The sequence below is a fragment of the Rattus norvegicus genome, chromosome 12 (genome assembly GCF_021556685.1).
Source record: "Rattus norvegicus strain SHRSP/BbbUtx chromosome 12, alternate assembly SHRSP_T2T, whole genome shotgun sequence".
Classification (NCBI taxonomy): Eukaryota; Metazoa; Chordata; class Mammalia; order Rodentia; family Muridae; genus Rattus; species Rattus norvegicus.
In genome coordinates, this window is record NC_141545.1 from 52,213,190 (window position 1) to 52,227,879 (window position 14,690).

Genomic DNA, 14,690 nt, shown 5'->3' on the forward strand with positions numbered 1-14,690 from the left:
AAGTGTGGGGACTAGAGTTTGGATACCTCACATTTACATATCAGATGTGATGGCCACCTATCACCCCCATACTCAGGAGGTAGAGATGGCATCCTCAGAGCAACATGTCTAACCACACTAGCCAAACTGGTGAAAGAAGGGCTCTACAAGTGATAGGAAGTGATGAAGGAAGATGCATGTGCACACATATCTGAACACACAGGTGTGTGCACATGCACATGTAAACACACATGTGAACACACGTGAGCATGCATGCACACATGTGTGTACATGTGTGAACACGTGTGTGAACTACATGTGCACACATGTGAACACACATGTGCATACCACACATAACACAAGCCCTGCCCACAAACACACCCCAGACACCGTTAACGTTGTATTTATTGTTATTTAAGCTGCTCAGCAAAACATATACACGTATATACAGTATGCGTGAATACGGAAGACTCAACTTTACATATTTTGTTTTTTTTAAAAAAAGAAAGAAAAATACCACTCAGTTTCATGAGCTATTGTCAGTCACTGTCTTCCAACCAAGCATTCAGAAATGGTTTTCTTTAAGAGTCAAGAAAGCTGACAGGCTCGCGCACCGCACCGCACCGCAGGGCTAAGGGTTCATATGATACATGTGCAATAGCAATTCCCTTCTCTCTACTGGAGTTGGCTGCGCACTGATTACAGTGTTCCCAGGCTCCTGCGCTTCGGGCGGGGTTTTCTTCTACTTTTATTCTTTCCACCAAACCAAATTTTAGTGACACGATGATGTCCTTTTGCTTAAGGCTATTTTAAAAGCTGCTCCACCCGGGGGTCGTGGGGAGTGAGAACAGATAACACTGTGGACACTTCCGGGTGACCTGAGCCACACGCTGCGTGTGGGTTGATGCTGGGAAGTTCACAGGCGGCCGTTAGCATGCTAGTCCCAGCCTTAAGCACTGCAGACTGTCGTTCTTGTTTGGGGAGTGAAAGGCTGACACTCTCAGATAGCTAGATGTCACAAACTCTGGGCAACCAAAGCCTGAAGGATGCCTCTGTGGAAGAAGGAAACCACCCCTCACTGCTTTGGGCACAGAACAGAGGGCCCTTCTTCCTCACCAGCCCGTGCCACCTGTCTCTGCCCTCTGAGTCCTATCACACTACCCGGGCAACAAGTACAGACCCTGGGGGCTCAGGCCTCAGCCATGAGGAGGAGGAGGAGGGCTTGAGGGAGATAGCCTGCTTTTGGGAAGGGGCTCCCACAGTTGAAAGTCCCTTGACACGAGCAATATGGGTATCTGGACAGCCCCAAGCTTTCGGACCTCTTGCTAAGAAATGGAACAGGGAGGGGTCTGTCAAGTTAGGGTTGGGGCTTAGAAAGGAGTAATTGAGGAGACGTGCCGACAGCAAAGACCGAGCTCTGAAACATCAGTGCTAGCCCTGGCCTGACCGTCCCAGGGATGCACAGCCCCGCAGCGTAGCAGTGGGCCCTGTAGGTTGGCAGAGGACAGATCACACCCTAAATGCTGTCCATATCAGCTCGGCCATCTCGACTCCTCTCCACTTAGGTGGAAGCGTCTCTCGTGGAGGACATAGTGGGCAGGGCTCTGCTTTTAAATCAGAATGAAAGTGAATCAAAAGGGCAGGAGACATCCACGAAAGGGAACGTGAGGACCAGGGATGGGCATCACGAAGCCACTACTCCGTTTATTTTCCTTCCTTCCAGGATCTGTGAGTGTCTGGGATTGAATCTGGCTGCCTCAATGCCTCCTCCTGGGGATAGAATCACATAGGGCATGCTACGGTAGATGGGACTCAGGAAGCTGAGGCACTCTGTCCGCCATCTGGGAAAGCAGGGCCAGGAAGTCCCTTGGACAACTGACAGACCCTCCCTTGTGCCCTTTGAGGGTCACAAGGCCACAGAGAAAGCAGATGGTGCCACGGTCACTTCAGTGAAGGAGAGGATGCCTATGGCCCTGACAGGCTCCTCCCCATTTATCCCAGCATCCAGTTCACAACTTAGGAGGGACCAGAGGGACAGCTCCCAGTGGGAGGGATGGAAGCTAGCTGAAGGCTAAGAGCCAGTGAGGAAAAGACCTCTCTGCAAATTCTCAGGGAACAGAGAAAACCCAGTGCCTGAAGGCTCTTCTGAGCTGTTCGGTGTCTGTCAGCAGTCAACGCTGCCATGACCCTGCGGCTTCCACCCAGCAATGCTCCTCCAAGATCTCCGTAGGGATGAACAAAGCAAACAGAAAAGAGTGAGGGAAAGAGAATCAAAGAGAATTTTTAAAAAATGGGGTTACAGGTACCCCTGGCCGGGCTTAAACAAGGCAAGAGCCTTCTAGAACACACAAGGAGTACAGAAAATGGGGTTTCTCTAGCAGGGAAAAGGCTTGCACCAGCGTCTGCTCTTGAGGCTGACACAGGCACGTCACGGTGTGGCACACCGTTTCTTTAAGATAACTTTCTGAGGTTCTTTTCTTAAAATCACACTCCCCAGCCCCTTTAAACCAACCCTTTCCATTCCGAGTGCCACTAAGCAAGTACCAACCTAGACCAAAAAGAAAAAAAAACAAAAACAAAAACAAAAACTGTAAAGAGTCTGCTCAGCCACAGAGGCCCTCGCTCGAGGTGGTTAGGGCAGCGGCTCCTGTGGGCTCAAGTCAGGGCAGCCACAAATGTCCCGAATCGGTTGGAGATGTCAGAGTGCAGAGACCGCCAGGTGGGTACGGAGGTGCGGGCCTTGGGGTCGCCGTCTGTGCAGTGGACAGTCAGACACTGCAGGTGACTGCCAGGCTGGGTGGCTGAGGCCTTGTTGGTGGGGTGGTCATGAACTGTGGAGAAAGAAGACACAAATTAGCGACCACTGGGAGACGGTGCAGGGTGACAGCAGAGGGCGGGAGATGGCCTCAGAAGCTTGGGCTGTGAAGACCATGTGAGCAAAGCCCACCACACCATGGTATGCCATACCGCATCCAGGTCTGTTACCCTCTGGGAAGCGGGGGATGGATGGGATGGGATGACATCATAGTGTGTCCATCTCCAGTGGACAAAGACTAATCAGAAACCAGGAGATCGAGAAGCCCATCTGAAAGCACATCGGAGGGCACACAGGGCTTTACAGAGGCTCTGAAGGGGTGGGGGAGACTGTCCACTCCTTTGGACAGACACCTGCTGTGGGCCTACTATGTGCTTGTAACTTCCTTAAATAGACTGTTTAGCACACCCCAGGAGCTAAGAGTGGTCACCTCACTTTATAGCTAAGAAAACTGAAGTCCAGAGAGGGGAATGGCCTGCCTCGGGGGACATGGCTGACAGGATGGGGGAGTAGTCAGGCAAGTAAGGTGGAGGCCAGACTGTCCTGTGGCCACATCTCTGTAGCTCCCTTCTATCCAGAGACTTCTGTCCCTCCTTTGGACACAGGGAGTGAGAAGAGGTGGCTTGGGGAGTGGGCTGGCAAGGGGAGAGCCTGTGGGGTACTTCCTATTTCTTTCCTATTTCCTTCACCTTCCCAGCCCTGCTCTTCACAGACAAGGCATCTGTGGCCCAGAGAGGTACAGAAACTTGACTGGAGGCATACAGCTCTGAGACCTCAGTTCTAGCCCTACATAGGAGCACAAGTCCCGTTCTCTGAAAATGGGACCCAGACACATGGGCCTCACGGGCTTCATGGGCCTCAAGGCTAGGACTGTCCTCGGGGGTTTGTATAAACTGTAAAGTGCCTTGAAGTGCTCTAGGTAGTAGACAGGGCTCAGCTCCCAGACTATATCGGCCACCACGATGGAAAGGCCAGTGGTCGAGGTGGCTCATGGGAACTCACTTGGAAACTTTCACAGCCACTGCCAAGCAATGCTGGGCCACGCCCTACTGTGTTCGAAGGACAGTTTCCCAGAGGCTCAGGAATCCCTACCCGAGACTACCCTTCTGCCAGGAAGGCTCAGATAGCAAGCTTTGAATACGGGCTAGTGGTGAATTCCCGAAATCCGGGTGGGGGCCCAACTCAGGTTAAGGGGTCACACCCAGACACTGAACTCCATGACCCCGCTCACCTACCCTCAGGGCTGCAACAGAAGTTGCCCACCCACCCCACCCACTACCTAAGATTAAGAGCTTAGCCCTAACCTGCAGAGAAGAAAGGCTCTGAGTGCTAAGTCCCACACCCTGGGCCAGGCAAGCCTCCATGACTTAGGGCCTCACTCTAGGGCATCTGGACCTGCAAGGTGGGGAGAGCAGTGGGATCTGCCCTCACTCAGTCAGTCAAGAAGCACTTATCTGGGACCTATCATTCCCCGGCATGGTGGCCCATCAATCAGGCTGGCTCAGAAGTGGCATTTCCACTACTCTGTGACAGTTCTACTGCTTTCTTTCCCTAGGCCCCGTGATGGCCTGGTATGGAGAGGTCCCAGGTAGGGCTGCTTGGCATGACCCTGGGAAGGTCATAAGGGAGCGACCCAGAAGCCTGTGAAATTCCCTCATCTCCTAAACCTTTGTCAGGTGGCCTGATTCTTCACTCATCTCAACAAAGAAACCGAGGTTTCGGGCATAGGTTACGGGTTGATTTCTGCTGGTGGACCAGAATCCAGTACGCCTCAAGATGACAGAGACAGGCTCAGCCCTCAGCACAGGCAGGCTCCAGCCTGTCCTGCAGTCCTCACTCTTCTTGGACCCACTCGGGCCCCGCTCCCAGCTGAACCCCTGCTTCCTGCCTCATGTTAAATTATTCTAGAGTAAGGGCAGGTCATCTGCCCAAGGGACTTCATGCAGCCATGCCTGTGTGCAGTACACAGAGAGAGAGACAGACAGAGGCACTAAGACATAGGACCCCTCATCACAGCAGGCATGAGCCACCTGGGCTCAGGGCAGAAAGACCCTGGCCCAGCTCTGACTGCAGGCCCCAGGGCGATGATAGGAAATAACCCCCGCCCCCCATTTCTTAAGCATGTATAACTGAATCCACCCCCTGGTCACTCTCTGCTTTTGTTACCCGCTGCCTGACCCTTGCTGTGTCTGGATCTCAGAGTCAGGCCTTTGCTGCCCCTGAGGTAGAGTCCAGGACTGTCTAATCCCATCCCCCAACGAGCTGGCAAAGCACTGTTCTTCCTCCATTTTGGTGTGAAACGCCTGTGGCTCAGAGAGGGTGAGGGTCTGGCCTGATGACACACAGCGTGGGTACAAAACTCCCCGGTCTCAGCAGGGACCTTTACGAGGCAGTCAACCCCAGCCTAGTGTCTACACGTAGTCCTTTCAGGAGAGAATGCTATTCTTCAGCTCTTGACTGTGCAAGCACAACTGTAGTCGACCCGTCTACAGAGTCATTACAGTGGGAGTACCCATCATGCCCTAGGATGGTGGTCCCTCAGGCTGTCAACTCACGGATGAAAAATCTATCACAAAGAAACTGTTCAAGTCTCCAGCTTATCCCAGCCAGGAAGACTCTGAGTCTCCATGACTCAGGTGGTGGGCCTCCATTTTAGCAATCCAGAGGTAACACGGTCCCCTCACCCAGTCCCTGGGGTACAAGGCACCTAGGATCCCTGGGTACACTGGGTGGCACAGGTTAGCTTTCTTTCTTTAGCCTGGGGTTCCTGATAGGTGAGGAACCCTCACACCTAGGCTGCTAGACTGTCTGCAGTCCCTGTTTCTCCATTGTTACTGGAGGGGACACACTAGGCAAGCCAGGCTCCCAGCAACTAAGGGACCATGGAGCAGAAGGGTATAGGTGAGGTCTGACAGGGCCCACCCAGAGGGGACGGGTACCATCGTCCCTTGCATGAACCTCACTGACGGTGGCAGAAGCCAGGGCCCAAAGCTGACTGGCCAGGAGAGTTGGAACAGCACCTATGACACAAGATCATTTCTCATGCCCACAGCCAGGATCAAGGCCAGCTCTGGGTAGCGCCTGTAAGACCTCCAAGGCCCTTCCTCCTCACAAGACCAACCCTTGACGGCCACAGACCCCACACACGATCATCACTGCAGATGGTTTCACCTCATGGTATTGAGGTCAGAGCCAGTCTGGCTCACCCAATGTAGCCTCAAGACCCATGTGGGCTTCTGTCTGCCAGGTTTCGGACCACAGCGAGACTTTAGCCACAGAAATAGAGGAGGCAGTGCAGTGCAGCCACATGCTCCGCCCAATGTCACCTTGCTTCTCCTGTAGGTCCAACAGCAATGGCAGCCAGCGCCTGTGTACTGGGATATTCATGAGTGTCTCACCCTTGGCCTTTCTGACCCTGAAGTCAAAGCAATGGGGAGCAGCTGTGCAAAGGGAGCAGAGAGACCAGGAATGGGAAGGGGCTGACTTCGGCGGAGTGGCTACTGGAGCCAGCTGCCCACTGGTTGCCTGTTTTCTTCCCTCCCTCCTCCTCTCTCCCTTCCTCCCTCCTCCTCCTCTCTCCCTTCCTCCCTCTTCCTCCTCCCTTTCTCCCTCCTCCCTTCCTCTCTCCTCCTCCCTTTCTCCCTCCTCCTTCCTTCCTCCCTCCTTTGCTTTGGGTGCATCCTCCCCTGTCCTTTCTTTCTTCCTCTAGGCCAGCACAGCAGTCCAGGCTGCCCCTGTCTTGCACCAAATCTCCAGCCAGGATCCCACATGGGGCCCATGCTCAGGCACCAGCAACCTTGTTGGCAGCCTCCTGCCTCAGCGGCTCTCCAGAACCATTCCAAGTCCTGGGATGAGGATTCTGGTCTGGCCTTCTGTTCTTTGCCCACCAGAGGGATGACCAGGATGGGGGAGCGTGAATGGAGTCCAGCTAGTGCGCAGATCAAGGGTGGGCACGGAGGACGATCCCACCTCTGGGCGTGTCCACGAGACACCCAAGATTCTAAAAGGCCCAGGGCCTGCACGTGCTACTCAACAGTCCAGGATTTGGGGGTGTCAGACCGAGAATAGCAGTGCTTTCGTCTCTGTGGGGGCTCCCTATGGCCGGCTTGAGGCTGAGCTGGTATTTTTAACTCATGGCTTATGTAAGAGGGAGTGTGGGCCTGAACAACAGCTAATGCCGCCCCCGACATCCACCTCACCCGATTCCCACAAAGGGAAGCACATTTTGAATTTCCTTTATTTGGACCCAGGATGGGTAAAGGGAGAGATACTGTCTCCTGTGACCTCTGCCCTCCGGTGGGGCAGGGCTGCTGGGCCTCGGGGCTGGAAGACTTCCTTTCCTTGAGACTGCACACACCAGCTCCAGCCTGCAGCCACTTTGCTCTCTCTATATCTACTGTGCACAGGCCTGGGCAGACCTCTCTCCTACTCATGCCTTCCATAGCTCCCCAGTCCCTAGGACTGAGCCCTGACTTTACACAGCCTCCTGGTCACACTTGCTGCTTGGCCTCTGGGGTGAATCATTTTCTGAGTCTCTCCTTCTGTGTACTGTCCCTACACAAAGCCCTGTCCCAGCCATATCCATCCTCAATTCCTGTAGCACCCTCCCTCTGCACCCCTGCTGACTCCCACCATCCTGCCCAGCTGTCAAATCCATGGGGGGTCACCAACCTAAGGTACATGACCTCCAGCCCTGCTGGCAGGCACAAAGGGAGGCAGTTGTAGTTCCAGGATTCTCCCCACAGGCTGCCAAGATCAAACACCTGGAAACAGGCTCAGGTGGATGAATTCCTTTCAGCAGGGGCTGTGTGGATGATCCCACACAGCTCTGTAGCCAGTATCACCTGCCTCTCAGGAAAGGCAACACTCCTCAAGGCTTTACTCCTGTGGGAGGACCATCAAATGTATGTGTATGCTCCTATGCATTTGTGTGTGTATATGCATGTGTGCTCATGTGCCTGTGTGTGTGCATCTCTGTGTGTACACATGTATGTGTGCATATGTGTGCCCGTGTGCCCGTGTGTGTTCATGTGTGTGCATGCATGTGTGCATATGTGCCTTATGTATTTGTGTGTGTACATGTGTGTACATGTGCATGTGTGTATACTCGTGTATCTATGTGCCTCTGTATGTATGTGCCTGCATGTGCGTGCACATATGTGTGTGCATGCATATGTGTACTATGTCCATGTGTGTGCACAGGAGTGCACCTATGTGTATATGTGTGAGCCTATGCATTTGTGTGTGCATGCATGTGTGCTCATGTGCCTGTGTATGTGCGCATCTTTGTGTACATGTGTATGTGTGTGCATGCTCATATGTGTGCATGTGTGTGTGTATATGTGCCTGTATATCTGTGTGTGTGTGTGTGTGTGTGTGTGTGTGTGTGTGTGTAGCACGTAGAAGCCAGGGGAGTCCACACAGGTGTCTTTTTCTATAATTCTTAATTTCTGAGACAGGACCTCTCACTGAGACTGAAGCTCATGGGTTTGGCTATACAGATTGTCGAGCCCCAAGGACCTTCTTGTCTTTACTTCCCAAGTGCAGTGATTTTAAGTACGTGCTGCCATGTCTGGGTTTGGCATGGGTGCTGGGAATACAAGCCCAGGTCCATTCCAACCACTCTACCCACTCTATTGACTGAACTGTCTCCTAGCCCTCAACTCTCTTTACCAGAGTGCTAAGGCTTGTCTCCATGAGTTTGCTTTTGGACAGGGTGAGGCATGGCTGTCATCCCAACACTCAGAGGTTGAGCCATGAGGACCACCTGAGTGGAGGACCCAGCTCTACTGTCTGTGTTGAGATTCAGGAGACAGGCCCACAGCTCCGCCTTCTTGCTCCTGGCACACAGGGAATACCTCTTAGGTATCTGTTTGATGTCTTTAGGACTCCCTGACAAAGCCCCCTTCTTTAAGCCGCTTCTGTTTCTTATCACAGCAACAGGACAAGTAGCTAGGGTACTGGCTGGCCCACAGTCCTTCAGTTCCTTAGTAGCAAGTCCATCTTACAGACAGAGGTTGGGGCAGAACTGAGGTGCCTAAAGCAAGAGACAGAGGCCTTGACCTTAAGGATTCAGGGACAGTGCCCTGCTGGTGAAACTACATGGCATCTCACAGGGACCAAGACAGGCAGCACCTGACCTTAGCTACCTGCCCGCCACCATGTTGTGGCCTCAGCTCCCTCCCTATGATGTCCAGTCCCAGTGTCATGTAACAGAGAAAAGGGAGAGACATTAGCTATAGGCTGCAAAAGTGACAAGAGCCACAGGCTCAGCTGACCTTGGGTCACTGCAACAGCCAGGGCATGGGGGCCAAATATACAGCCCATTTCACAGCATTGGAAACTGAGTCCAGGGAGACTAAACTCACAGCATTACATCCACAGAAACAGTCAGCCACATTCACACTGTCTGGTACAGAGTCGTTTGCAGAGATAAAATGTCCCAATACTTGTAGGTGGTGGGGACTGTGGCCCCAGTGCCTCTCTTGCGGTTTCTCCCCCTTTCTCTATTTCCATCACTTTCCTCTGGTCAGTACCCTCCTTGCTGTCTAGGAAGGATGCTCAGACTCACACAGTGAGCTAAGAATTACCCAAGCTAGACAGATACAGGGCCCCTTGGACGCTGTCTCATGAACACCGCTCCATGCAGCTATGCCCTTTGTCACTGGTCCCAAAAGAAAGTCCTGCATCCAGCACAAGGCCAGGCTGGATAAAAGCCTCACTGAGGATTGGGAGTCCAAGAGCCCAGCTTTCAGGGCCCAGAAAAGTGAGGGCAGCCATTGTGGGGAATCTGGGCAAACAATTCCACATTGCCAGAAGACAATGGTAGCTGTCAGTCAGGTGGGCCCCGAGGGAAGGAAAGGGCAAAGCCGGCAGGGGAGGGTGTGGGAGAGGGAATGTGGGGATACAAGGGACAGTGTCCACAGGCTGGGCATCATCTCTCAGGGCTGGAGCAACTCTGATGACCTTCTTCTGGGAGATCTTAGCCTGAAACACGCCCTGCGGTCTCTTGGTTGACATGACTCTTGGGGACTTAGCTCCTCCAGCCACAAGTTCCCACCAAGCCTCGGGTCCTCATCCAGGATGCAGGACAGAAAGAACATGGTTCCCAAAGGCCAGCCCATGAGCACCGGGTGACCTGTCCCCCGTGACCACTCATGCTGCAACAACCCTAGGGGCCTTTAGCTGTTCTTTTGTTCAGTGACTGGAGACTGAATGCTGGGAGACCTCACACATAACACTGAACCTCTCTGAGCTCTAAGGGCCTTTTCACGAACTCTGCCATGGTGTGGTGACTTCAGCAATAAGTGTGGGTGAAGAGTGGGTGATGTGGGCATATGAATGTGGTTTGTTTGTATGTGTTGGGAGGTGTGTGTGTGTGTGTGTGAGAGAGAGAGAGAGAGAGAGAGAGAGAGAGAGAGAGAGAGAGCGAGCGTGTGTGTGGTGTATGTGTGGTATGTGATGTGTATGTGTAGTATGTGATATATGTGTGGTTTATGATGTGTGTGTTTGTGTATGATGTTTGTGTATGATATATGATGTCCATGTGTGTATGTGATGTGTGTGTATGTGTGTGTGTGTGTGAGAGAGAGAGAAAGAGAGAGAGAGAGAGAAAGAGAAGAAGAGAGAGAGAGAAAGAAGGAGGAGTGTGGTATACAATGTGTGTGTGAGAGTATGGTATGTATGTATATATGTATATGTGTGTGTGCATGGTGTATGTATAAAAGAGAGAATGTGTGTCATATATGTGTGGTATATGATGTGTGTGTTTGCGTATGATATATGATGTCCATGTGTATATGTGGTATGTGTGTGTGTGTGTGTGTGTGTGTGAGAGAGATAGAGAGAGAGAGAGAGAGAGAGAGAGAGAGAGAGAAGGAGAGAGAGAAGAGAGAGAGGAGTGTGGTATATGATGTATTGTGTTATGTGATATGTTTGTGACATGTGTATGTGAAAGTATGGTATGTATGTATGTGTATGTGTGCGTGCATGGTGAGTGTGTGTGTGAGAGAATGTGTGTGATATATGTGTGGTATATGATGTATTTGAGGTATGCATAAGTGTGTGGTATGTATTGTGTATGTGAGGTATATATAGAAGTAGGGGGTATATGTGATAGGTGTGGGGGGATGGCGGTATGTTGGGTGTGTGTGTTGGGAGTACCTGCAGGTGTGTGCTCTGTAAGCACACTTATGGAGCCAGAGGACAATGTCTATGTCCCACGCCACTGCTCTCTGCCTTATTCCCTTCAGGCAGGGTCTCACTGGACCTGGAACTAAAGCTGGCCAGCAGCAAGCCACGTCCATCCCCCTGCCTTCACTCTGCATGCTGTCAGGGTTGCAATCTTGTGAATTCACACCTAGCTCTCCAAATGGTGCTGAGACCTGAACTTGGGTCCCCATGTTCACACACCAAGTTGCTGTACTCAGTGAGTGTCTCCCTGACCCAACGATATTCTGCCCATTGGGACAAAGAAACACGCCCATTTCATTAGTGATCCAGTCTCACGGCTTCCATTGCAAACACAGATTTCAGAACATGTATGGCCAAAGGGCTGATGTTCCAGCTTGAGGTCCTTGGGGTGCCTGCTCCTCTTTGTGGGGTACTTCTTCAGGGGGGACAGTGGAGATGGTTACTGCCTGCCACATGTGTAACTTCCCACAGCTCATGTTTCCCTGAACATGGGGTCTGTGGGTTGTCATTCACGTTTGCAGACCAAGGTCTGGGTAACTGATACAGAAATGCCAGGCTGTGAGGCTAAGGAGGCACCTTCAGCTCCAGGAGTCTCCATGTCCTACTCTATAAAGCATGATTGATTACTCCTGCCTGGCAGTGGAGGGACATTGGGCCTTTGTCTCCAACTGACCCTCATCGTGGTCCTGTGGAGATCCTGATGGGACAGAATGACATGTACCATGCAGTGAACTGGGTTTTAGGTTCTGAGACGTCACTCCAACCCGCGCCCTGTCCTCAGAGCTTGTGGCCAGAGAAGAGATTTTGTCACATGTTGGTAAATAGTGAAAGGTTGTGCCGTGGGCTGTGCATGGGCCATGCCATGGGCCATGCCATGCCATGGGCCGTCCCGTGGACTATGCTGTGAACTATGCCGTGGGCCGTACCATGGGCTGTTGTGTGGGCTGTACTGTGGGCCGTGTTGTGGGCTGGGCTGTGAACTATTCCGTGGGTTATGCCTTGGGTCATGCTATAGGCTGTGCCGTGGACTATGCTATGGGTTATGTCATGGACTGTGCTGTGGGTTATGTCATGGGCTGTGCTGTGGGTTATGTCATGGGCTGTGCTGTGGGTTATGTCATGGGTAGTGTTGTGTGCTATGCTGTGGGCTGTGCCATGGGTCTTGCTGTGGATTATGTCGTGGGCCATGTTGTACGCTATGCTGTGGGCTGTACTGTGAACTATGCGGTGGGTTATGGAGTGGACTGTGCTGTGGGCTATGTCATGGGCTGTGTTGTACACTATGCTGTGGGCTATACTATGGACTATGCTGTGGGTTATGCCATAGGCTGTTGTATGGGCTGTACTGTGGGCTGTGCTGTGGGCTGTGCTGTGGCCTGGGCAAGAGCCATGGCTCAGTGAGGACTCAGAGTTGGGGGAGGTACAGGGGCAGATTTAAGGATGAGCACGGATTTTTTCAGGAGAGGAAGAGGTATGTCTGATGCCATGTGGTAGAGGGGGCTCTTTCTGAACAACAGAACTGACAACCAGAACCCTACCTAGACTCTGATTTAGACTTGGGGTTGGAGGTGTGGAGAGCATGCTGCAAAGGCCAGTGAACTCAGTCTTGAGGTATCCAGGAAGGAGCTTAGTCCTCCTGAAAGCAACAGTGAGCCTGAGAGGAATCAGAGTAAGGGCAGGGCATTGGGAATATGTCAAGGAGGGTTAGAGTTTTCACCATCCTTACTCCAGTCTTGGCACAGGGCTCCTGACTGGAGAAAAAGAAAAACACATAGTCCCTGGTATCCTTAAACCATAAGAAAGCTAGAGATCAAAGCCACTGTCACAACCCCTGAATGACACTCTGAAAAACTCTTGCCTAACTAGGCCAACCAGGAACCCTGGATGGCGTCCAAGTCACACCTGTAGCCTGGGTCCCCAGACCCAGGTGGCCTCACCTCAGGCCGCCACACCTGCCTGCACCTGTGCCTTCCCTCTGTAGGAGAGACAGATGCAATGCTCACAGCCTACACCTCACATCAGCTAGTCCCAACTAGAGTTACAGGGTGGGAGACAGAGGCTCAGGAAGGGAAATACTAAGGTCTTCCCAATGGTGCTGAGTCTCAGTTTCCCTATGTGTGTTGTGAGATCAGAGACACAGAGGAGACTCACTCGTGCAGATATTACAAGGACAGGCAGCACCCGTGGCTAGCAGAACCCCAGTCTAGTCCTCAACACCGCTGAAGGCCCTGTCTTGTCTCCTGATCCAGTCACAGAGACAATTACCCCAGGCTAGTCATAGAGAAGTTTGTCCCAGGTAAGTCTTTTTTTTTTTTTTTTTTTTTTTTTTTTTTTTTTTTTTTTGGAGCTGGGGACCGAACCCAGGGCCTTGCGCTTCCTAGGCAAGTGCTCTACCACTGAGCTAAATCCCCAACCCCCCAGGTAAGTCTTAAAGATGCTTACCTCAGGCTAGTCAAGGAGAAGCTTGCCCCAGGCTAGCTGACCTTGGCTCACACCTACAAGTGAAGTTATACTAGCATGTGGCCTTCCTGGTGGTTATTTTTCCAAGTCATTGTGGTATCAGTCTGGGCTTTGCAGACAAACAATAGTTAACCAAAAATCTGGGCACCCCACTACCCAGGTAGAACGAGCCACTGTGTCGTATAATGCATAAATATTAGCTGGCCCCTGCGCAGAGAAAGTTTGCCAGCCTTCAAATCCCAGGCTCAGGTTTATACGAGGAGGAAGGCATCCGTACACACTCTAGACACATGATGATATTACACCACGGGGCTTAGGGAGTCTGAAATACCCTCACTGGCCTCTGTAACTCCACCTTTCCTCATAGGTGACCGGACACTTTCTTACCTCCAACTGAAAAGATAAAACCAATGAACTGGAGTTGCTCTAAAAATGCTTTCCAATTAAAAAAAAAAAAAAGACAAAGGGAAAAAAAAAACAAACCAGTCGCTTTCGAATTAAAAAAGAAAAAAAACAAAAACAAGACCAAAAAAAAAAAAAAAAATCAGTCTAGGCGTTTCCATAGAAGGAAGATGGGTCCTCTGAGATGGAGCAACCCAGCCACATCCGGCCAGAGAATCATCCTGGAAGCTGAGCCTCAAACTATGAATACAGAGGTGGGATAGCCTGAGCTACAGTAGATGCCCAGGCCAACTGCCAAGTCCCTCAAGGCTGACTGATGTCTTTCTGAAAACAGGGTCTCACATAGCCCAGGCTAGCCTTGAACTCAAGGAACTCAATCCTCCCATGTCCACCTCCCCAGGGCTGGGATTGCAACTGTCAATTTCAACACCGGCTGCTTCTGCTGTACTGAGGATCGAACCCAGGGTTTCACGAACGCTGGGCTGGCATTCTACCAACTGAGCCACATCGGCAGCCCCAGCTGGTCCTCCTGGCCGCCTATGGGAGCTAAGGCGACATGACTGAAAGTGACAGGCTAGATTTGAACACATGTCTGTGTGAGTCGAGAGTCCACATCATGTTAGACACTGGCTGGATTTGGAGCCATCGCTTACATCCAGCCCAGCAGTGGGAACAGACATCTCTCTGGGCGCTATGTTCAGAGCTCACCCCCCAGATCCTACCTCCCAAGACATCCGTGAGAGCCCACCCCTGAGTCTCTGGAAAGAGGAGTACCTGGTTCAATGTGCCCTCTCATCAGGCTCTCCTCCCCCATTCCAGAAAACCAGGTGCCAGGTCGACC

The 14,690-nt window shown here is 52.0% G+C and overlaps 1 protein-coding gene across 1 annotated transcript in view; it reads right to left on the reverse strand.

The window, feature by feature from the left end:
- Positions 1-366: 366 nt before the first annotated feature.
- The window catches only part of Mn1 (MN1 proto-oncogene, transcriptional regulator), a 39,334-nt gene continuing 25,010 nt past the window's right edge, over positions 367-14,690 (reverse strand). The window contains 1 exon segment of the mRNA NM_001191928.2: positions 367-2,810. Within this exon segment, the coding sequence (NP_001178857.1) occupies positions 2,635-2,810 (176 nt within the window). The 3' untranslated portion in view covers positions 367-2,634.